Source organism: Ochlerotatus camptorhynchus, unplaced genomic scaffold (assembly GCF_037179485.1).
Source record: "Ochlerotatus camptorhynchus isolate MF236.1 unplaced genomic scaffold, CSIRO-AGI_Acam_v1.1 ptg000313l, whole genome shotgun sequence".
Lineage (NCBI taxonomy): Eukaryota > Metazoa > Arthropoda > Insecta > Diptera > Culicidae > Ochlerotatus > Ochlerotatus camptorhynchus.
Genome location: NW_027040801.1, coordinates 2,882,712 through 2,905,968, shown reverse-complemented (window position 1 = coordinate 2,905,968; position 23,257 = coordinate 2,882,712). Strand labels below are relative to the sequence as shown.

At 42.1% G+C, this 23,257-nt stretch overlaps 2 protein-coding genes across 2 annotated transcripts in view; one reads left to right on the top strand and one right to left on the bottom strand.

The window, feature by feature from the left end:
* The window catches only part of LOC135707500 (GATA zinc finger domain-containing protein 1), a 259,888-nt gene extending 251,817 nt beyond the window's left edge, over positions 1 to 8,071 (bottom strand). Inside the window, exon 1 of the mRNA XM_065229348.1 lies at positions 8,064 to 8,071. The gene's annotated coding sequence lies outside the window, so the exon portion shown is untranslated. The remainder of the gene's footprint in view (positions 1 to 8,063) is intronic.
* The window catches only part of Dlic (dynein light intermediate chain), a 40,323-nt gene extending 25,564 nt beyond the window's left edge, over positions 1 to 14,759 (top strand). The window contains exons 2-8 of the mRNA XM_065229335.1: positions 2,720 to 2,910; positions 2,980 to 3,183; positions 3,432 to 3,631; positions 3,783 to 4,012; positions 4,078 to 4,189; positions 4,253 to 4,441; positions 12,763 to 14,759. Coding sequence (XP_065085407.1) covers positions 2,720 to 2,910; positions 2,980 to 3,183; positions 3,432 to 3,631; positions 3,783 to 4,012; positions 4,078 to 4,189; positions 4,253 to 4,441; positions 12,763 to 13,026 — 1,390 coding nt within the window. The 3' untranslated portion in view covers positions 13,027 to 14,759. The remainder of the gene's footprint in view (positions 1 to 2,719; positions 2,911 to 2,979; positions 3,184 to 3,431; positions 3,632 to 3,782; positions 4,013 to 4,077; positions 4,190 to 4,252; positions 4,442 to 12,762) is intronic.
* Positions 14,760 to 23,257: the final 8,498 nt, after the last annotated feature.

The following is a 23,257-nucleotide window of genomic DNA, read 5'->3' as shown; positions in this document are numbered from 1 at the left end:
TAGTGTATTCATATGGTCACTTGTAATCTGGAGTAAAGTAGTACAGCTTTAATGTGACCATAAAATCTATAAAAAATCCAAACGCATTTTTTAAATTATTCACACCTGTGTCGTGCATATCACTGGACAAAACAGAAAGCTAAAAGAGGCCATTTCGGAGCTGTTTTCGTGGCTTCTCGAAAAAATTCAGGTCGGTTTGACAACAAGCGGAATGAAGTCCTGAAATGATGGCAAACTCAATAATTTTTAGACAAACTTGGAAAACTGATAAAACTGGTATATACAGGGAGAGATAAGCTTGAAAATAAGATCGAAAATCAACAGGACGATTCAAAGAAACACCAAGGTTAACGTCAGACGATTTTTAGGGTAATTTGCAGAGATCCTCGCCTTTTGAGAGCAAGTCGAAAATAATCCTGAGCAACTAAACTCATTCTCAAAGATCTTGTTAAATACTTTCGAAGTTCACTAAGCATGCCGCAAAGATCCCCAAGTTTACAACTAAAAGAAGAATTTCACAAACCATGCTAATCATTTTTCAGACCTACATTTGAAGTCTTATGAATGTTCAAAAGCCCTAAAAACCTTCGGATCTCCTCTCAATATTTTTATCCAATTGAGCACACTTTACGGTAGGGACATTCACATGGAAATTCAAGGTTCTACGCTGCGATTACCAGGCCTATACAATTCAACAGGCCTGTTCGAAAGAATTATTGTGCAAATTCGGAAAATTCAGTTGCAAATCAAAAGAACTTGGTGCAAGGGAGGTTTAGTGCACAAATCTATTAGATCACAGGACTTCAAAAGCGAGTGTATTGTCTTACCAGGGGACCCTGAGACCAAATTCAGATAGTAACTCCAAGGACAATTACTTTTAATAAGGCCTACGGACGTCAATAGACATCAACACATTACTATAGGTTCCCTAAAGCATGTCCGCAAAACCTAGATGTCATGTTATGCGTTTATCTATACTTAGAAGATTATGGGATTGAAAAAGAGCAAGGCATCAATGGTAAGCCCTGACGACAAAAGGGGCAAGTTTAGAAGAATTTCAGAACGGGCAGTTTGGAAGATTGAAATGGTCAATTCAAACAATTCAATCGCACTTGTGACACGGTCTTCTAGATGAACTTCAGAGAACTTCTGTGGGATTGAAGGAGGTCTGTCTTCAAATGATTTTAAGGGACTGTTTGAAAACATCCAGGAAAGAATGCTGGTATTTCTTTTTGAATTGTGGTCTAAACAAATTTCAGTCTAAACTCTGGACTCTGGTAGTGAGTTCCAGAATAGTTCGATAACAACTTTGCCTAAGACGTCAACCTTCTAAACAGTTGGGATTTCGATATCTAGTACCTGCATAAAATCACCAGAGCTGCGGAAATTCTAAACTGAATTGATTTCTATCTAATAAAGCTTCTTCCTGAGCCTATATCCGGATAACCTCAGGTTCTAATATGTCTCTTTGTTCTTCAATTTTGTAAAGGAAGCGATTGATCAGTAGCCCATCGTAGTATAGTGAACAGTGAGGCAGTTTCGCTATATGGACAATATAGCCTAAAAATTCACTTTTCTATAAAGGCCCACCCACATTAGATCCGATTGCGTTCCGTTGACGTAAATTAGACAGTTAGACAATAGATTTAGCTGTCACTTTGCCGCAACGCATCTGATCCCGATCTATCCAAGTAACCACCAAGCCCGCTAATAGCCCGATAATCGCTCTTTTTGCAATATAAGGTTAATATAGGGCTTCCACACTTTATATCACCTATATATCAGCTTTATATTGCAAAAAAGGCGATTAGCGGGCTTGTTGGTTACTTGGGTAATGTGCGTGGACTTTAACGCATATATTTAAAATGTGTTAGACAAGCTGAAAATGTCATAAACTAAGATTTCTGCATATGAAAATAAGGTTTACCAATACTTCAAACGACTTTTCAGAAATATTCCTTCAACTGCTAAACTGCCGCTATTCGCATAACAGTCCCATGATCTGTGAATTTCATATCTACATGGGACTGTTATGCGAATAGCCGCAGTACAGAACTGGGCATTGGCAAGTTAGATACCAAGATAATTTCAAGTTTACCATAAACAAAAAAGTATTTCTTTAAAAAAATATTACTTAAGTCGTAAGATGATATGAGCGACCACGATATTTCAAACATTTCGTGTATCAACTTTGGCCTTACTTCGTGAAGCAACTTGCCAACCTCTACCGACTCGAGCGAGCATTATTGCAAAGGCAGTTTGTCATGAAAAAAGGTAGAAGATTATATCATTATTGGTTTCCATTTCAGCCAAAGCATTATTGTTGGGCTGGTGGATCACTTGTCATTATGATATTTTTGATTCCTTGCCCAACGGTATTTCGGTTTACCAACACGAACATTTTTTTAAATTCAAATATACATTTAGTTGATTAAAAATCACTTGAATTATCATATGAATTTAGTATTATAAGTGATGATTTTCTTAGGGTGGCCAAATTGCCCCATCTCCCCTAGATAGAATATAAGCATCCGAAATTCACACTCTTAATAGACTCGCACTGTCTAGCAAAATTGATTTGGAAACTGAGTTGACAGTCCAAATCGAGCAAAGACGGTGAATCCGATGCAAAAGACGATTCCTGTGAACCCAAGCGCAACTATAATGCCCCTATTGAATCTTCATGCTCTAATGTCTTGCCTTTCTTTCCATCCACCAGGTCGGCAATTCTCAGCGAAGTACAAACACAGAGTAGTACCAAACTTCCATCGAACAAATCAGTGCTCGTGCTGGGCGACAATGCGAGCGGCAAAACGACACTGATTGCCAAGCTACAGGGCGTCGAAGATCCCAAGAAGGGCTCCGGCCTGGAGTACGCCTACATAGACGTGAGGGACGAATATCGAGATGGTGAGTTCGGTTTGTACTATATTTCGCGATGTACCTATATTTTCTGAATGTTTTCTTTTTTCATTTCAGACCTAACCCGCCTCGGAGTGTGGATATTGGATGGCGACCCCGGGCACATCAACCTGCTCAAATATGCCCTAAACGAGTCGAACTACGCACACACACTGGTCATTCTGACGCTATCGATGACGACCCCATGGAGCTGGGTGGATCAGCTGCAGCACTGGATCAAGATGCTGGATGATCACATAGCGGGGCTGAAAATCGAGCCGGGTAAGTCTCTGCTTAGTTTGAATGTGAGGTGGTGATTATGCTTTGTCTCGTCCAGCTCGGTAACACTAGAACAAGCATGCGTGGCCTCGAAACTGTGCGCCACACAGCAAAAAGCTTTTAAACGAATCGGATCACGTTACAGCTGCTTGTAAGGTTTCCGATTTCGGTTGTCCCTTTCTATCGTCACCGTCCTTGAAATTTGAAAATTGCTTCATTAACACGATGTTTCTGTTTATGGTTCATTCCAGAGGAACGACACCAGTGCCGCCAGAGGCTGGTAGCGGTGTGGCAGAGCTATTGCGATACGATCGATGAGCTGGACCCTGGGTCCCCTATCAAGCGAACCAATCGTCTCTCGTCGGTGGACGACGATCTGGACGCGCTTCCGCTCCCAGAAGGTGTACTAACGACCAATTTGGGCTTAGATGTAGTAGTTGTTGTAACGAAAGTACGTGTCTGATTCTCTCTGACCCATTTCCCACTAATAGCATTACAACTGATTGTGCTATTCTATCATCTACCTGCCTGCATAATTGCTTCAATTGCTATCGGCAATACTAATGACTTTCGACCGAATTCTGCTCCCTTAATGCTTGCAGACCGATTATATGACCACCCTAGAGAAGGAGCTGGACTACCGAGATGAGCACTTTGACTTCATGCAGCAGTGGATCCGTCGGTTCTGTCTGGTGTACGGGTCGTCTCTGTTCTACACCAGCGTCAAGGAGGACAAAAACTGCGACTTGCTCTACAAATACCTAACGCATCGGATCTACGGGCTACCATTCCGTACACCGGCGCTGATCGTCGAGAAGGATGCCGTGCTAATGTAAGTTTAAATTCTCCCGATCTCCCAGGTGGGAACATTTCTGAACTTCTTTCCTCCTTCCCCAGACCCGCTGGTTGGGACAATATGAAGAAAATTAACATATTGTATGAAAACATGCAATCGTGTAAGCCGGATGATTACTACAATGATATTATTGCACAACCGCCTTCAAGAAAGGTAAGTTAAAGTGTTTGGAAAAAGAAATCCTCGGTCAAAATTTACACTATCCATGTTTTCCAGACTGTGTCCAATCGTGAGATTGAAGTTCAGACCGAGGAAGAGCAGGCGTTCCTGAACCGGCAGCTGCAACTGCTGCAACAGGGTCAGACGCCAACGCGCGGCGAGTCGCCAATGCGATCGCAGAACAGTGCGGGCAAAACGTCCCCGCGAACTCCCGGTTCGGCGGGTGCGCAAGGATCACCAAAAAAGGTATGTCCATTTCAAAACCGTCGCTCAGAAGATTCAAATCTCAGTTTTCTCTTCGTTAATTTCTGGTATGTTTCGACAACTTCTACGAAGCTTAATAAATTTTTACTAATTTTCTACCAAGTTTGTAAACTTGAATCTATTTCCTATAACTTAAACTATGTTCCCTGAGCATCTACAAAATGCACTTAACTTCTGCAAAACTTCATCGACTACTTTTTTTTACGTAATTCCCTACAATTTTACGAAGCATGTTGAGCTTCTACAAAGTTTGCCGACCTTCCACTAGGTGGCCTGAACTTTTAAAATAATACCTGCACTTCTACATACTTCATACGAAGTTTTACGTAGTTCTTCGAATTGCTACATCGTTTACTACAAAGTTCACCGTGCTTTGACGTTTCTCGTTGATTCTGCGAATTTGTTTTATGCTGAACTTATACGGAATCCTCTGATCTATATAAAGTCAATCAAACATCAAAGAAGTGCACTGAAATTAAAAGAAGGTCCTAGAGATGTTATTATTTTAATTAAACTAATTAACTAATTAAACAATGCTCCCTTAACATTTTCGAATTTTCCTGAAGTTTGATAAAACTCCCGGAACTTCAACGAAGCTCTTCGAATAAATAAAAATCACTAAATTCATATGAAGTTCACAAAATTCCTATTACATTCGCTATAAATACTTCAACACAATTTGCTGAACTTCTACAAATCCCACTGAAGTTCAATAAAGTTCGTTAAGCTAGTACCTACAGTACTTACCTTACCAATCAAGCTAAGGCCTTGTTGTCCTCTGCTGTCCGAAGAAGTCGTCTCCACTCTACTCGATCCATGGCCACACTTCGGCAGTCTCGTAGTCTGCGGGTCCGCAGGTCGCCTTCTACTTGGTCGATCCGCCTTGCCAGCTGTGCGCCTCTTCTTCTTGTTCCTGTTGGGTCGCTTTCTAGAACCACTGGGTCGTCGTGCGGCATTCTTACGACGTGCCCAGCCCACCGTAGTCGCCCAATTTTTGCAATGTTGACGATGGATGGTTCTCCCAGCAGCTGGTGCAATTCGTGGTTCATTCGCCTCCTCCACGTTCCGTCATCCATCTGCACTCCGCCGTGGATGGTACGCAACACCTTCCGTTCGAAAACACCAAGGGCGCCTTGGTCCTCCACGAGCATAGTCCAGGTCTCGTGACCGTAGAGGACCACCAGTCTAATCAGCGTCTTGTAGACAGTCAACTTCGTGCGGCGGCGAATTTTATTCGACCGGAGCGTCCTCCGGAGTCCATAGTAGGCACGATTCCCTGCCATAATGCGTCTTTGAATTTCTCTGCTTGTATCATTTTTGGCGGTCACCAGTAAGCCCAAATACACGAACTCATCAACCACCTCGATTTCGTCACCGTCAATCTGAACTCGGGGTGGGAGGCTAACATTGTCTTCCCTAGAACCTCTTCCTTTCATGTATTTTTTCTTTGATGCGTTGATGGCAATTCCAATCCGCCTAGCTTCAGCCTTCAGTCTGATGTACGTTTTCGCCATCGTCTCAAAGTTCCATGCCATGATGTCAATGTCATCGGCGAAGAAAATAAGCTGGATGGACTTCCTGAAGATCGTGCTAACGCGATGTTGAATAGCAGACAAGAAAGTCCATCACCTTGCCGTAGCCCCCTTCGAGATTCAAAGGGACTCGAGAGTGTCCCCGAGCAACGCACATCACTCGATCCATCGTCGCCTTGACCAACCGCGTCAGTTTATCCGGAAATCCGTACTCGTGCATAATCTGCCATAGCTGATCTCGATCGATTGTGTCGTATGCGAATTTGAAATCGATGAACAAATGATGTGTGGGCACGTTGTATTCGCGGCATTTCTGCAGAACCTGCCGAATCGCGAAAATTTGGTCCGTGGTAGCGCAAGCACCCATGAATCCCGCCTGGTATTGCCCCACGAATTCTCTTGCAAATGGTGACAGACGGCGGCATAGAATTTGGGAGAGTACCTTGTAGGCGGCGCTCAGCAGTGTGATCGCGCGGTAGTTGCAGCAATCCAACTTGTCGCCCTTTTTGTAGACTGGGCATACGAAACCTTCCATCCACTCCTCCGGTAATATCTCCTCCGCTCTAGCCAGAGCTTCGCAGCCGTATTTTAATAGCTCACTTGGTAATTGATCTACACCATTTGCTTTGTTGTGTTTCAGCCGACCGATCTCCTCCTCAACTTCTTGAAGATCAGGGGCCGGTAGCCTGTCGTCTTCTGCGCGTGCTCCAAGGTCTGTTGCCGTGCCACCTTCGTTTTCTGCTGCTTTACCGTTGAGGTGCTCGTCATAGTACTGCTTCCACCTCTCAATCACCTCACACTCGTTCGTGAGAAGGTTACCGTCCAAGTCCTTGCACATATCGGCTTGCGGCACGTAGCCTTTGCGCGAACTATTTAGCTTCTCGTAGAACTTCCGTGTGTCGTTTACGCGGTACAGATTTTCCATCGCCTCGCGATCTCGCTGCTGACGCTTCTTCCTTCTGACGCTTCTTCCTTCGGAAAACCGAGTTTTGTCTGTTCCGCGCCTGTCTGTATCGCTCCACATTCAATCTCGTGCGGTGCTGCAGCATTCTCGCCCGTGCTGCTTCTCCTCTACTACTAGTTTGCATTCGCCGTCAAACCAGTCATTTCTTCGGTCCGGGATTGCAGTACCTAGTGCCGCTGCAGCAGTACTACCTATGGCTGAACGGATGTCCCTCCAGCCATCTTCAAAAGAAGCTGTGCCAAGCTGCTCTTCCGTGGGTAGTGCAACTTCCAGCTGCTGCGCGTAGTCCTGGGCAACTCCGGCGTCCCGTAGTTGCTCAATGTTGGGTCGCGGCGTTCGACTCCGCGAGTGCATACTGCAACTAGGTAGTGGTCCGAATCTATGTTCGCACTGCGGTACGTGCGGACGTTGATAATGTCGGAGAAGAATTTCCCGTCGATTAGAACGTGATCGATTTGGTTTTCTGTGTGTTGGTCAGGTGATCTCCAGGTGGCTTTGTGGATATCCTTGCGGGAGAAAAAGGTACTTCGAACTACCATTCTTCGAGAGGCTGCAAAGTTCACGCATCGTTGGCCGTTGTCGTTCGATGCGGCATGCAGGCTGTTTGGCCCGATTGCCGGTCTAAGGCCTGTACTCGAAAAAAAATGCACCAGACAAAAGTGTTCGCAAAAAACTTCTTTTAAGTCGGATTTTCTTGAAACTTTCAGGGAATGAACTAATTCCTTTCATCCTTTCCATCGCTGAAAGCCCGCACCTTTCCCTTAAGACCCCTCATTACATTTTGTGCAATGGTGGAGCCGACCTTTTTGGTCACTTTCATCCATTCTTTCTTCAACTCCAGCTCGTTCTTAAACACTTTGGACGATTTTCATTAAACCTTCATTATGGCCCAAAATCTTTCCACCGGACGATTCTCTGGTGAATTTGGGGGGTTGGCGGTTTTTGGTACAAAACAACGTTACAGTGGGGGAAATTCGTTTAAACGCAATGTCATTTTTGCGTTTATTTTCAACACAAAAGATCGAGACAAAAAATCAAATATAGTTTGTCATAGCCCATCAGAAGTCTCGTATTTGAGAACACAATTTGATTGGAAGTTCATAATGACTTTTGAAAAAATCCCAAAAAAGGTGATTTTGGGGGGGACATTCGTTTAAACGCACACTAACGTAAAGCCGCATTGAGCGTACCTATGCTCCTGTTATCTTGCGCATCTGTCATATTTACACTGTATAGCCCTCGTTCGCCATTAACACGAGTTTAAATTTGCGTTGCGCGGTAGTTGTTGCTTGTTTTCGGCAAAATGGGTAAAGGAAAGTATTTAAGCCAGTCGGTACCCATTGTGATGTACGGTTTACTCAGTTTACCGCATTGGCATATGGCCTGCCAGAGCAAGTATTTTTTGGTGAATCTGTCCACTTTCTTCGTCCTTATGTCTTCCGAAACATTAAACCGTGATTTGGCAACGTAGAACTTTAGTCCCGGTATCTGCTTTACGTCTGCCTTGATGTAGGTTTCGTCATTCATAACCACACACATCGGTTTCGTTAACCACTCTCGATACAGCTTCCGGTGCCTTCCGGACCTTGAATACACGAAGCCCAGCTCGTTTCATGGTTTGCTGAACGAACCAGGCGGAACACTTTGCCTTCAGAGCCGCGTCGCGAATCGAAAGGTTTGGATTACGCTTGAAATAATCCAACACCTTCCGGGCCTTCACAGGGTCAGCTGTCTTCGATTTTCTTCCACTTCCAGCCCGCCGCTCGGTCGTCTGGGACTCCTTAAACAATTTTACCACCCGATACACAGTTGTATGGGTGATTCCAAGGCTGGTAGCAGGTCACTTTTAAGTGACTTGGTCACTATTTTTAAGCCAGTCACTAAAAAGTCACTTTTTACACCAAAAAGCCACTAAAGTCACTATTTCCCTAAAAATAGACACTAAAGCCACTTTTTCACTACTAAAAGAGAGTGAAATTTAAAAACATCAAAAATGTTTAAATTGAGTACTTGGCACTAAGAAAGTCTACAGTAGTTTTAACAAAATATACATATCTGTTAAAAAATTAAAATTTTAACCAGGGTGACCAGTGAACCGCAAAACTTAAAAACACCAGAAAAACTATTGGGGAATGCCTACAATTTCGATTAAAAATCTGGAAAAATATATCTCCTTTCCCTGAAAATAAATTGTTAACCTTGGAAGGTTTCCAAAGGTATTTGTCTGTGATAGATTTTCAAAAGTCTTTCAAGGAAGAGCTTCAAAAAATCCATAGTAAATTTTAAGAGAATTTTAAAGGATTCTAGGGATGATACCAAGATATATCAGAGAAGAACACCAAAGTACAGACTACGAAAGTATCATGTAAAATTAAGTGCTCTGAGGACCGATTTCATCTTCTCCGCTTAAATCTTAAGCCAGGTTTACCTATGTAGTTAAACTTGGCTTAACACATACGAGCGTCGCTTTTGATTATTGTTTAAATTATAAGAGACGCAAAATTCAGCTCCGAAACAATTTTGGAAATAATTCTAATTTAATTGAGAGTTCATTTTAACGAGAGTTCTTAAAAGAATTATTTGATTATTGTATGAGGATTCTAGGTCCAATTCTAATAAGAATTCAAAATTAGTTCTGAAATTTTGCTTAAGAGCGCTCTGATGAAAATTCCATGAAAATCCCGTGAACTCCAAAGATGGTATCTGCGGATAGTTCTAAAAGAATTCTGGGGTGATTTTTGACGATACTTCCAATAGAATTCTAAAGAGTTCGAAATAAATTCCGAGAAGAATTCCAATGGAATCGAATTTTGAGGGTTCAATCTCAAAGGAATTCTGAGAAGTGTTTCAAAGTTTGTGATGGATTTTTGTTTTGAGAATTCTGAGGAAATACTATGCGGATTCTAAGGAGATTACGAATTAAATTTTCAATTGAATGCAAGGGAGAAGTCCAAGATTATTCTAAGCAGAAATTTATGAAATTTCTAAGGTTAATTGCATGGAAATTCTAAGGACGGATTTATGAAAGGAGCCTTAAGGGTGTTCCTAGAAGAATCAATAAAAATCGAAAATAATCTACTTTAACTAATCATGTGTTATTACTTCATGCGTGAATTTAACGATTTACATAGTCGGAGATGCTTAACGTCAAATATCAGACTTAAAGTGGAGATTTTATACGAGCTTGGTAAAGGAGATGATCTACCCTATTCGTATCTTTCTTAAAATTGTACTTTGTTCTCTTTCCGCTTTCCATATGCAAATTTCACACTGCCACACTATAACGGAACTATCAACTCTTTACTTTAATCTCCTCATTCATCGTATAAAATGTCCACTTTAATTCTGATATTTTATGTAAAGCATTTCCAACTACGAAAATAATCTATTTCCAAGAATTTTGTTGATTGTTCTGCAAAGAATTTCAAGAATGCAACATTTTTTTTGTAAAAGCTTATTTGCCTCTAAGTTTAAGAGAAGGGGAATTATTCTAAAAAAGTTCTTGAGATCATTCTGAAGAAATTCCGTGGAAAGTTTTTAGCAAATTATCAAAGTTATCTACCTAGATATATCAAATATTTAAAGATTTCAGAATCAAATCAAGATCATAAAAAATTGGAATTACTATTTGCTAGTCATCAAAGTAAGTAAAAGTGTATGATTCAAATCACTTCAAATGCTCCTCATAGGAGATTCCGTTGTGAGATTCTATTAAATTAGAGGAATTTATTAAATTTTATATTTAGTTCCATGACATAAAAAGTTTATTTCAATATCAAACCGTATTTGAATTTCTATGTTACCATATAAATGGTGACTTATTTAGTATTTACAAGTCACTATTTGGTCACTATTTCCGTAAGTTTAGTAACTAAAGTCACTACTATTATATCACATCAGCACTACCAGCCCTGTGATTCCCAGTTGTCTTCCGATCCATCTCATGGTCGCAGTCGGATTTTCCATGACGGCGCGCAAAATTCTCCGGCGATTTTCTTCTTGTTTCGATGACATCCCAATAACCACTGAACCGATTGTTATGAAATTTTGCACATGTAAACAATTCACTCCAAACTAGTTATACCCAGATTTTGATCAATTTTTACCCATGGATAAAAAAGTTACACACGGATAGTGCATTGTGCATTTGTGCAATGGTGCATTTTTTTTTCGAGTGCAAGCCTTATACATTGCCTCCCGTCCTACCTGAGCGTTCATGTCGTCGATGACGATTTTGACGTCCCGTTGCGAACAGCCGTCGTACACCTGCTCCAGCTGCGCATAGAACGCTTCTTTCTCGTCGTCGGGTCTCCCTTCGTGTGGGCAGTGAACGTTCATGATACTGTATTTAGTTGAAGAAACGGCCCTTAATCCTCAACTTGCACATCCTAGCGTTGATTGGCTGCCAACCAATCACGCGTTGGTGCATCTTACCCAGCACTACAAAGCCGGTTCCCAGCTCGTTGGTGGTGCCACAGCTCTGGTAGAAAGTAGCCACTCGATGCCCGCTTTTCCATACCTTTTGTCCCGTCCAGCAAAGTTCCTGCAGTGCTACGACTTCAAAGATGCGTGGTTGAAGTTCGTCATAGATTAACTTATCGCAACCCGGGAAGCCGAGCGATTTGCAGTTCCATGTTCCGAGTTTCCAATCGTAGTCCTTATTTCGTCGCGTAGGTCTGTGCCGATTGTTCCGATCCGTATTTCTTTATTCAGTATTTGCAACTTTATGTTTTTTTTCCAGGGCGGCTTGTTGGGCCTGCCCCAACCCCCTGTCTCGCCGCACAGCAAAAAAATAATTTTGATATCACGTCAAAGTGGATGCTCTACAATCATGTCGAAAATATGGTGTAATATTACTTGCTAAAAAGGACAAAATTATCATTAATACAATGCATGAACTGACATTGCGCTGCTTTTACTGCATTTGTTTATTTATGTGGTCATAAAAATTACATGAAATTTTCGACATGAATGTAGTGCATCCACTTTGATGTGATATCAAAATTATTTTTTTGCTGTGCGGGGGACCAACGTGCACAGCTCTGTTTAGAGTCACACGCTGGCACTAGGACGGTGATCAGCCGCTCCTAACATGGAGAACAGATGCCGTTTTGAGCCGCACCTCCATGGTGAACAGATGCTCGGGTTTGGTACCTACAGAGTTAGTTGAATTTCTACAAAGTTAGCTGGCTGCACTTCTACACAGTTCTGAACTCTTATTAAGTTCCTGAGATTTTACGCAGTTTCCTGAATTAAAATGACGTTCCCTTAGCATCACTTCTGTTTTGTCACTCAGTTTACAAAATCAAAAATATTGACCGCAAAATTCTCCATTCCTGGTCGCATAAAGCAGTTCCAGGCAAAATAGCGAAAACTGAAATTGAATTTTTGAATCGACCCTCTTCTATTTGCATGAAACTTTGCGAAACTATTTGTTATGGGCAATGATTCACATTTTCGCTGAAATTCGGCCATTTTCTAGCTTGTAAATTGTAATTGTAACACGAAATGACGTCTGAGACAAAGTTGTAGAGAAAATATCAAAATGAAATTCATTTCACGGAATTCCGCAAAATGGGTTTCCGCGAAATGTACAATCGTTGATTTTATTGTCTTAGGAAGTCTATTTAAATCTAACGGGCCTGAGATTGAACTGACGACCTTCAACTAAGGCTGAACCGGTTACTAATTTCTTTCGGTATTTGCAATAAAATAGAATAATCAGTCTACTGTGGTCTGCCAGTAAACCACCTGTCCTCATTAACTTTCCCCCACTAACCACCCGTATTCCATTGCACTATTTACAGGTCGATGGCAAGCTCAACCCCGGCACGCCCAGCGGCGAAGGTGTGCTGGCCAACTTCTTCAACTCGTTGCTGCATAAAAAGTCCGGCTCGCCGGCTGCGGCCAGTTTAGCGGGCACCGGTGTGTCTCCGCGGGCAACGAACGGCGGCGATATGGTGTCGGCCAGCGAGAAAATTTCCATGCGAACTGACGCTGCCATGGAGCTGGACCGTTTGACGCGTAGCGTCAAGAAGGATCTAGACTTTCCAGCACAGACCGATTGTTAAGTATAGTAGGAACACAACAGACAGAAACACACACCCACACACCCACATGGTAATTTGCTGAGGTACGGTAAGCCTTTTTCCGGGGTTCAGTTGAACCGTTTGGGATGAGGAGGAAGGAACCACGGAGGAATATATATGCACGTCGTGTGATATTTGGCTTAATTGGCTTCATATTCTACGCTGGCTGCGAGATGTGGTTTTGTTTGTGGGGAATGCGAGCATGCGTGGGATATCGGGACGGAATGGATGGATGGATGGAGTTTGGTTTTGGATGAAACAAAGCTGGAGTGCGTGTCGAACACAGAATTGAGGGATCCTCTATACTCGGGAGATACGCAAGATATGTGGGAAAATGCTTATCGGAAACCACTTTTAGTAGTTAGGTAGTAGTGCAAGAACGTAGAGAGATTAAGTTGATAGAGAAAGTTTAATAAAACCAGAATGAATACATCTCTTTCTGCTTCCCGCTATGTTGGTGCTAAACTGATTTGCTTCGTAGAAGATCAAGTCCCTTCTACTACGTGTACGTATAAAAATTTGCACTTTCGAATTTTAGAAGTTTTATCATGAGTTTTATGATTTCCTTCGGCATCTTTCAAAATTCTTGCCTTAGAGAAAAAAAAGGTAGCACCAATCTTATTGCACGCTCTCAGTTCATTGTTTTGTTTTTACCATGTGGCACCGATTCGCGAGCAGCAGGAAGGGACGAGAGTACCCCTAAAAAAATGCGTAACGCAAGTGAGAGTAATACATTACTATTAATTAAAAACTAACTTATATCGAATTGATAATAATTTGCAGCTTAGAGATGGTTAAAAGAATAAAAAAAAAGTAACTTAACTTATAGAAAACATTTATCCATTGTAATTCCTCATTGATCAAAATCAAAAAAAGAAAACCACGAATGCAAGATAACGAAAAAAAACACGGTAGAAAATCATTTCTCATTTTGTCCTTTTGTTGACCAATTGACAAAGACAAAATCTTTTTTTGTAATAATTTGTTTCGCACCCATCAAATTTGTCGACATCCTCAGTTTCCTTGAAGCGTTGAATTTCAGGCGATTGTTTGTGCGAACTGTGCATGCGGGAACTCAGATCGAACTCAGATGCGCGTTTAGAGCGTAAACCTCAAAAAGTGAACCCGTTTGGAGTTTCAGTATGCCACAAACCCGCGGTCAAATTGGGATCAACCGTACGTGCAGTATTTATAAATGTTATACTAGAGAGAGAGAGAGAGAGAGAGAGCAACGATTATACTGTCCATTATCCTTATTGTAACGCGATTGCTTGCTTGGTTTTGTTGTAAAGTTTCCATTTAGAAATTCCGTTATGTTATTTTAGAGAGAAAGATAGATTTTTTTATCGACTTTTTTGTTGAAAACAAAAAAAAAGCGTTTAAAAGATTGAACAGATCCAGCGAGTAATCTTATCATTGTTCTTATTTATGTGAACTTATACCGATAAATTAGAGGAAAATTACAATTACATGCGCATCTACTAGGGCGCGTAATGGCTAACTAACGAGGAGGAAAAACAGTAAGAAGTACTAATGAGTCAGCAGCATTAAAAAAAAAACTAAAATCGTCTTTTTTCCCCGTGGGGGAAATTCCTGTAGCAAACACTATTATACTGACATCCTTTTGCAAAACTAATGCGGGGAGGAACCAATTTGGGCGTATTGAATAAAACCAAGACACTACTGTGTAAAATGAATTATTGCAAAAAAGGGAATTGCGCGGTTTGCCATCGCTGTTGTTATTCATCCGAAATCCTTGCCGTTTTGTGGAGTAATTTCTATTTAGTAGGACTGAATAATCAATTAATAAATATTTGAATCGAGTCATAACATGATTTTATAAGGAGTAGGTGTTCGACGCAATTGTTAATAAGGTAATGCAAACCGATAAAGATCCCGTGATCGTCAGCACATAGCTACTATTTACGATATGAAAGCATGAGCATGCACCTACACTTGATTCGGTTCGGAAGACACTATTAACTGTGATGTAAGGGGCACGGTGGCCTTAGGCTGACCGTTTTTGCTTACTGAACAGAAGATCGTGGGTTGAAACCCAAGCCTCTTTACATTACTGAGTTGATAGGGTCGCATCATTTGCTTAACAGGTTTTAAAAGATCGCATCACTTTCCAATGTGAATCCCCTACACCATATTAGCGCCGGACTCTCCCACCCGGTTGAGCCGGTCTGGCATACACTCCACCGTCGACATCTTCGGCAGCAACATGGGAGACAACGGGGCTTATTACGGATGTCACTTCACGGTGAAAACTTGTCACTTGTCGTCACGGTGAAGTGATTCCCATTTGATTTGTACGGCAATCACGGCTCTTATTCTGAGTATCACTTCCTAATCACCGTGTAGTGACACCCGTAATGAGGCCCAACATCTCGCAACCTGTGACCCACTAGGAACAATACGTGCTAGTATCCAGACAGATGAGCAATACTCTGAACCTTGATAGAATTACCAAAAATCTTGTTAGACTCCGTAACTCAATTGGAAGGCAATACCAACGTTCTGGCTTGTCTGTCTTGAAGACCCACTGTAATCGCCTAACAAAAAACCATCCAAGCCAGGATGGTGGTCCTCAACAATCAGAACTTTGCTAGAAGGATCCGCTCTCTCCCAGATTGTGCCAAGCCCTGTTGGAAGCTAACCAAAATTCTTAACAATAAACCAAGACCCAGTCCACCACTGACCCCACTGGATAGTCACGGCGACCCAGTGGTTCATCTGATAAATCCAGAAGAGAAAGCTGCCGCGATAGGTCAACACTTCGTCAGCTCCCATAATCATCGTCAGCCCTCACGAAGCTGGGGTTGCTGAAAATGCAACCAACCTCCATCAGATTTCTAATATTTTTCCCGAGGAATCCGAGATTACGGCTGACGAACTGTTGGCCTATATAAAATCATCTGAAAACATGAAGGCCTCAGGTTTCGACAACATCCTGAATTTGGAACTCAAACACTTAAGTTCCACATTCTACAACCATCTGGTACTGATTTTTGATCTGTGTCTTCAACTTGGCTGCTTCCCCTCGTGTTGAAAGTCAGCTAAAGTCATACCCATCCGGAAACCTGGGAAGGATATCCGTCCTCTCTTTCAAGTTATTGACCAATCAGCGTTCTGTCAGGGTTATCAAAACTGTTTGAAAGAGCAGTCTATCACCGGCTCCTAACATGTGACGAAGAAAACAACTTGTTACTTGAAGAAAAGTTTGGTTTTCGGAAAGGTCGTTCGACCGTCCACCAGCTGCCTCGAGTAACAAACATTCTCAGACGGAACAAGTCTGTTCCGAAAACATCTACCATGACGTTGTTGCTGTGACGTGTGCGCGTAGATACATCTGCGTAGTAAACCGATTGAATAAGTAAATCCGTTTCGAACGAAATATCTAAATTAAGTAAGTTAAGAAAACCGGGCGAATTCCGAAAGCCGTGCGAGTACAACCAAAATAAATGTGATAGCCCATGTTGGCATGTTGATTAATTTTGGTTTCCTCCCTAGATATTCTACTTATTTACTACTGAGCTTTGTATCAAATTAGTTAATTTAAAGAACGTTTCAAGATTTCGCGACCGTACCGAACAAATTCTAAACTACAAAAGCTCAAAAAAAAAATTTTGTTTTTTTTTGGTAAGCTCTACCGAATTGCGAATTACTTCCGCGTAAGCTCCGTAGACGTAGGGGCGTTGATTCCGACAGCCGCGAAAAGTTAAATATGCATCAATACCACATAAGGAAAGACCGATTTTACGTAGGGCTTAGTTCATAGATTACCATTGACTGCTGTTTACAAATGTAAGTACTTGAACACTAAGAAATAATTTAACTCAAATGCTTTAACCGCATATATAAGAGATTTCACGTATTGTGAGAATAATATAGTAATCGAGTACAACAAACTCAGGGGAATTACAATACCTCCACAAGTTTAAAAGTTATTAATTGTCACATACCTCTACTTTTACTTATTTCCTAAACTATTCCTCTCCTTTTTAATCTGCTTAATGCTATTGGTCTGCTTGCGTTTTCTTATTAAAGTTCAAGACTAAATAAGAAGATTTATTCTACAACTTTAAAGGTTAGTTGCCTCCCTCGCATCCTAATTATTTTGTTAATCTACTTAATGTCATTAGACTTTCGGAAGTTTCTTATTTAAGTTCATTTGATAATTATGATATCTCATTAGTTTAATTTAATACATTATTAAAAGCTCTCAATCATAACCAGCGAATCCAAATTTATGTGTTAACGCACGTGTATCATCTTCGGCTTTACTTCGTGAAGCAGCTTGCCAACATTTGCTCGTTTCCTTCTACCGCCCCGAATGAGTTGTGTCGCACGGGCTGCTTGTCATGAAAAAGTACAAAGAAGATTATATCATTATTGCTTTCCACTTCTGACATAGCGTTATTATTCGGTTCGTTGATCGCTTGTCATTTTTTCATTTGGAGATATTTTTGATTCCTTGATCATAACCCATGCTTTATTAAGTACCTGGACTTGTGCTTGTGATTACACGTGCTTCAAGTACTTTTGATTTTGGCCTATATATATTTATTATATCTTAGTTCGACACAGGTAACACCTTCATGAGACTAAAATGCTTCATTCTTGCATTTTCCTAGCTGATTTTTAAATTATATAGGGTATATGCTCCACCTATGCTCACACGCTTCCACTATGTAGCACCACAAAAATACGTATGGGTATGTCACAATAGGAGCACGCCACTGTGGAAATCCCGAGCCATAGTTCAAACACTGATCCTAAATCAAAATGAAGCACATATAAGATTAGTTACAATACCATGTACAAAAATGATGTTTAACATTGTTTCCTGAGTAATACCATAGAGGTAACTCTAAGACCAAAAGGTCTCGAAGAAACGTGCTCAACTTTTTGGCTCAGCTCTGGTACTATCTTCGGTCCCAAGCTAATCGATTCACCCCTCGAAACATAGGAAAATCCATAACCCCTCATTTTATCTGTTAAACTTTCATTGAGAATCAAAACAAACATAGTGTAGTACTAGAATTTTGATTAGAATGGGGTACGTCAATCGTTTGCTTGGGACCAATAGGCTAGTCAAGTGGTGAGTCAATTTAAAATCGTAAGTTTCGTATTGATTGTTGGTAATACTTCAATGAAAACAACAATGAAAGCTTGTCACGCAAATAGAAGGAGCACCGTTGGGCACTTTCTTAAATATTTCAATAGTATAATTCCCTTGCAAACCCAAATAAATCTATCTGTGTAAAAATAAATAAAATAAGAGTGATTTGCGGCAAAACCCGCCAGTATCACACCCAACGTCAGTGCCTATATGTAAGCGTACTAATTAAAGGAGTAACAAGTGTGATACCATAGAGGTAACTCTAAGACCACTGGGTCCCGAAGAAAATCATTATTATTTTTGGCTCACTCAGTACCAGAACAACGGTCCCAAGCAGTCCCAAGCTATTTCACTCACCCCTGCATGTTCTGCATGAATCCACACACCCCTGATGTTATCTGTCAAACTTTCATAGCGAATCAAAACAAACATAGTGTAGTAATAGAATTTCAACTAGAATAGGGTACGTTAATCGTTTGCTTGGGACCAATAGGCTACTAAAGTGGTGAGCCAATTTAAAATCGTTAGTTTCGTATTGATTGTTGGTGATACTATCACTGCTAGACTAGATCTTTGGTTCCCTCATGCAGTGGTTATCAGAGAGGGGAAGCTTAGTAATCCCCATTGCCTTTGCCTGCCCATGGCGCCATTCTATCGCGGCATGAGCCAGCAATGCCGGCCATAAACCTACCGTCTCCAACACTCCACTATAAAGCATGAAATTAAGCCCGCCAACCAACAGCAAGGTGCAAAAACTAGCCAAGAGGAGGGAATAATTTACATTCATTCAAGTTAAGTCATATTAATTAATACAAGTCATTTGGGCTACAAAATGGTGAGTGACAATCTGGAAGGAGTGATATACCTAGCTTCGGACCTTACAAGTTCCTACCTCACGCCTCCACGAGTCATATGATCACAAAAGACTGCCAGCTGAAACATGGACACAGCTGGTTGGCGTAGCCTGGGCAATGTTGTCAATCCGACAATAGCAGAGTGAGGAGGTGCGACGCGAACACTGGCGCGGTAACCATAGCACGGTGATAGAGGAAATGCTTCGCCAACCCGAGCGTCTGTTCACCATGGAGGTGCGGCTCAAACAGCGTGTGACTGGCATCCAGCGGCTGAATAAGAAATGCTCTTCCCCGGAAGTTACACCTAAGGCCAACCACCTACTGTCTCTGAAACCTTTACAATTGTTACAGAAACCAACAGAGAAAGACATCGAACTGATATAACGGCAACGACTTTTAGCGCAAAACAACGGACACGAATTGGATCATGGAATGTATTGACGTTAGCCCAGCAGAGTAAACTGGCACTACTCGCCAACGAGGCGCGACGCATGAAGCTAGAAATCCTGGGACTGAGTGAAGTTCGTTGGCCAAACTTTGGAGAACACAAACTGCCGTCGGGACAGGTGCTACTATACTCTGGTATTCGAGGTGAAAACGCTCCCCGCCATCGTGGAGTTGGTCTCCTACTTAGCGCCCAGGCAAGTGCTGCGCTCATCAAGTCGGAGAGGATAATCGTTGCCAGATTTAGAACACGGGTTCGTAACCTTACCATAATCCAATGTTATGCGCCAACCGATGCTGTCGAGCTACAGGACAAGGAGAATGCCGTCGTGGATAAGGTTCCAAAGAGTGACATCAAGATCTACACTGGCGACTTCAATGCGAAGATCGGCTCCGACAACACGGACTATGAGCGTGTCATGAGACGCCATGGTCTCGGCGAAATGAGCGAGAACGGTGAGCTGTTTGCAGAATTTTGTGGCAATAACGACATGGTGATCGGGGGCTCGCTCTTCCCCCATCGGCCAGTGCACAAAGTCACGTGGGTTTCCCGTGATGGACATACCGAAAATCAGATCGACCACATCTGCATCAGCCGAAAATGGAGACGGAGCCTTCTTGATGTCCGGAATAAACGCAGCGCCGACATTGCGTCTGACCATCACCTTCTAATCGGTGAAATCCGCCTACGCATGGCACGAATCCAGCGACGGGAGGAGATACTCGGGCGGCGGTTCAACACACGCCGACTTGAAGATCCAGCGGTAAAAAGGTCTTTTGTTGAAGAACTTGAGACTCGAGCTGCGGACGTTCCAGAAGGTGGCAGCGTAGAACAATGGACGGCCATCAAGAATGCCTTTATAGAAACAAGCGAGAACAACTTGGGTGAGCTGTGCACCCAGAGGAAAGAGTGGGCGAGAACCAGAGGAGCCAAGAACGAAGCCCGTCAACGGTACTCGGCTCTAGAGAAGGAAGTCAAGCGCTCTTGCAGACGGGACAAGCAAGCGTGGGTGAACTCCCTGGCCGACGAAGGGGAGAAAGCCGCAAACACTGGCGGTATACGCCTCCTCTACGATATCTCACGACGCCTGAGTGGAGCAAGGATGAACCCGAGGATGCCAGTGAAGGATACGACTGGACAATTGCTTACCGACCCCACTAACCAGCTGAAACGCTGGTTTGAGCACTGCATAACGGAGCCTTGTCCGACCCTATCCGGGTAGCCGCTGGTGTGAGACAAGGATGTATACTATCACCGCTACTGTTTCTCATCGTAATCGACGAGATCATGGTAGGTGCAATTGACCGTGTACCGAACCGTGGGCTGCTTTGGCAGCCTATCACCATGGAGCATCTCAACGACTTCGATTTGGCTGAAGATTTTGCTCTACTAGCACAACGGCGCTCTGATATGCAGAGTAAGCTCAATGACCTAGCCGAACGCTCCTCTGCGGTGGGTCTCACCATCAACGTCAACAAGACCAAATCGTTGGATATCAACACGGGCAACCCTTCCAACTTTACGGTAGCGGGGCAAGCAGTGGAGAAGATCGAAAGTTTCCAATATCTTGGCAGCCAAATAGCGTCGGACGGCGGGACCAAGAGCGACATAGGTGCACGAATCAAGAAGGCTAAGGCTGCCTTTGCGAGTTTACGAAACGTATGGAGATCCAACCAGATAAGTCAACGCACCAAAATCCGAATTTTCAACTCGAACGTGAAATCTGTGTTGTTATACGCCAGCGAGACGTGGTGTGTATCAGCGGAGAACACTCAAAAGCTGCAGGTCTTCATCAACCGATGCCTGCGGTATATAATTCGTGCCTGGTGGCCTCACAACTGGATCTCGAATGCCGAGCTCCATCGTCGATGTCATCAGAAGCCGATAGCAACAGAAATTCGAGAGCGAAAGTGGAGGTGGTTCGGCCACACACTTCGACGGGGCGGAAACGAAATCTGCAAGCAAGCGCTGGATTGGAATCCGGCAGGACATCACAGCAGAGGCAGACCCAGGGGCTCATGGCGGCGGAACCTCAATAAGGAAATTAAGCAAGTCGATAGGAATCTGACCTGGGCCCAGGTCAAGGCAAAAGCGAGCAGCCGCCCAGGATGGAAGTCTTTCACGTTGGCCCTTTGCACCGCTGGTGGTGCACAGGACCCTTAAGTAAGTAAGTAATTCAAGTTATTCGATCAAATCTACATCTCTGTCCTCCAGTAGAAAATATTTAAGCAATGTTGCGTACTCGGTTGCGTGATAATCTTTTTGCTTGATATATGCCATCAGTTTTGCGTAAATTGGGTTGTTTAATTTCGAAAAACATACCGGTTTTTATGCATCATCTGAAAGAGCTTTGTTTTCTGAGCCGACATCCAAAATTTCATCAATTTTGGTACACTGGAACTATTTTAAATAAATACGATTACATTATCATAAATCACCATCTTTGCACCCCTTGGTGGGACTTTGTATGGGAGCTAGCTGTCAACGAATGGATTTAGTTTTAACGATCAAAAATTTAAATCTTGATTTAAAAATCGAGATGAATGTCTACGGGATCTATAAAAATATCGTTGTGCTCAGAAAACGAAGTTCTACCAGATGATGTATAAAAATCGGTATATTTTTGGAAGTTAAACAACCCAATTGGATACAAATCCACGCTTGTAATATCGAACGTCGGATTTGACAGAATTTTGATTAAGCTTTTGCCCTGGTGTACTTTTGTAATCGCAATTAATTCGTCAACTCCATAATATTATTAGGGCATTAGGCCCTAAGTAACATTGACAGATTCTCTTTGTTGACTTTCTCTTTGTATCCCCACGGCCGTGTAAAGACATTCCCCGGTATTTTCATAACACAGATCGATAAAAGAAGCTTTTATCTAGCATCTAATACGACAAACACAACAAGAAACGGTTATGTGCTCAAGTTATTAACGAAAGAGAAAGTCGACGAAGAGAATCGATCAATGTTACCTAGGACCTAATTCAATTTTCTGGTTGATTTGTCAAATGTTTTGGTAGAATGACAGATTGGACTGATATTATATAAATTTTCAAATTGGGCGTTTTTTCACATATTTTTATAATTTTCTGATTATTGATAATTAAAATTTCTATAACAAAACTTAGAGATGGTGAGCTCTGCAGTAAAGAGAAGCATTAAACTCGATTTGTTTACAAATGTCAGATAGGACCTAGATATCTGTCTGTTAAAGAAAGTATTGAACGATAAGAACAGCTGAACATGTTTTTGGAGCCGAATTATTAACGAAAGACAGAGTCGATGAAGAAAATCGTTCAATGAAGATTAATCTATTTGAAAAGAAGACGTGAGATGCCTTAATTTCACCATTTCGAACCGCAACAGTCCTCCCTAATAAAAAATAACCATAAACGAACGATAGCCCAAATCATTGAACTATTCCACAAATGGTTTGGATGATACCCAGAACACGTCGTTAAGCAAATTAACCATACAATTTTTATTAGGGCTGTCACTAACCGGCGCGGTCCAGAAATCAACAAACCCTTCTCCAGTAACTAAGACCTAGTCATATTTTCCCGTACTAGAGAGGTAGTCGGGACCAATGAACAAAAGAAAACCAAACAGAGCCCTCCTACACGGCGAATGAGAACGACCCAAAATGGAGTTTAGTTCACTCATAATCGCCAAAAGTGTCGGAACTGAGCGATGACTAAATTTGCCTCATGGTTTCCTGTGGAAACTCTCGCAAATCTGCCGGAAAATTAGGAAAATTGACGAAAATTTTACTCAGTCTAG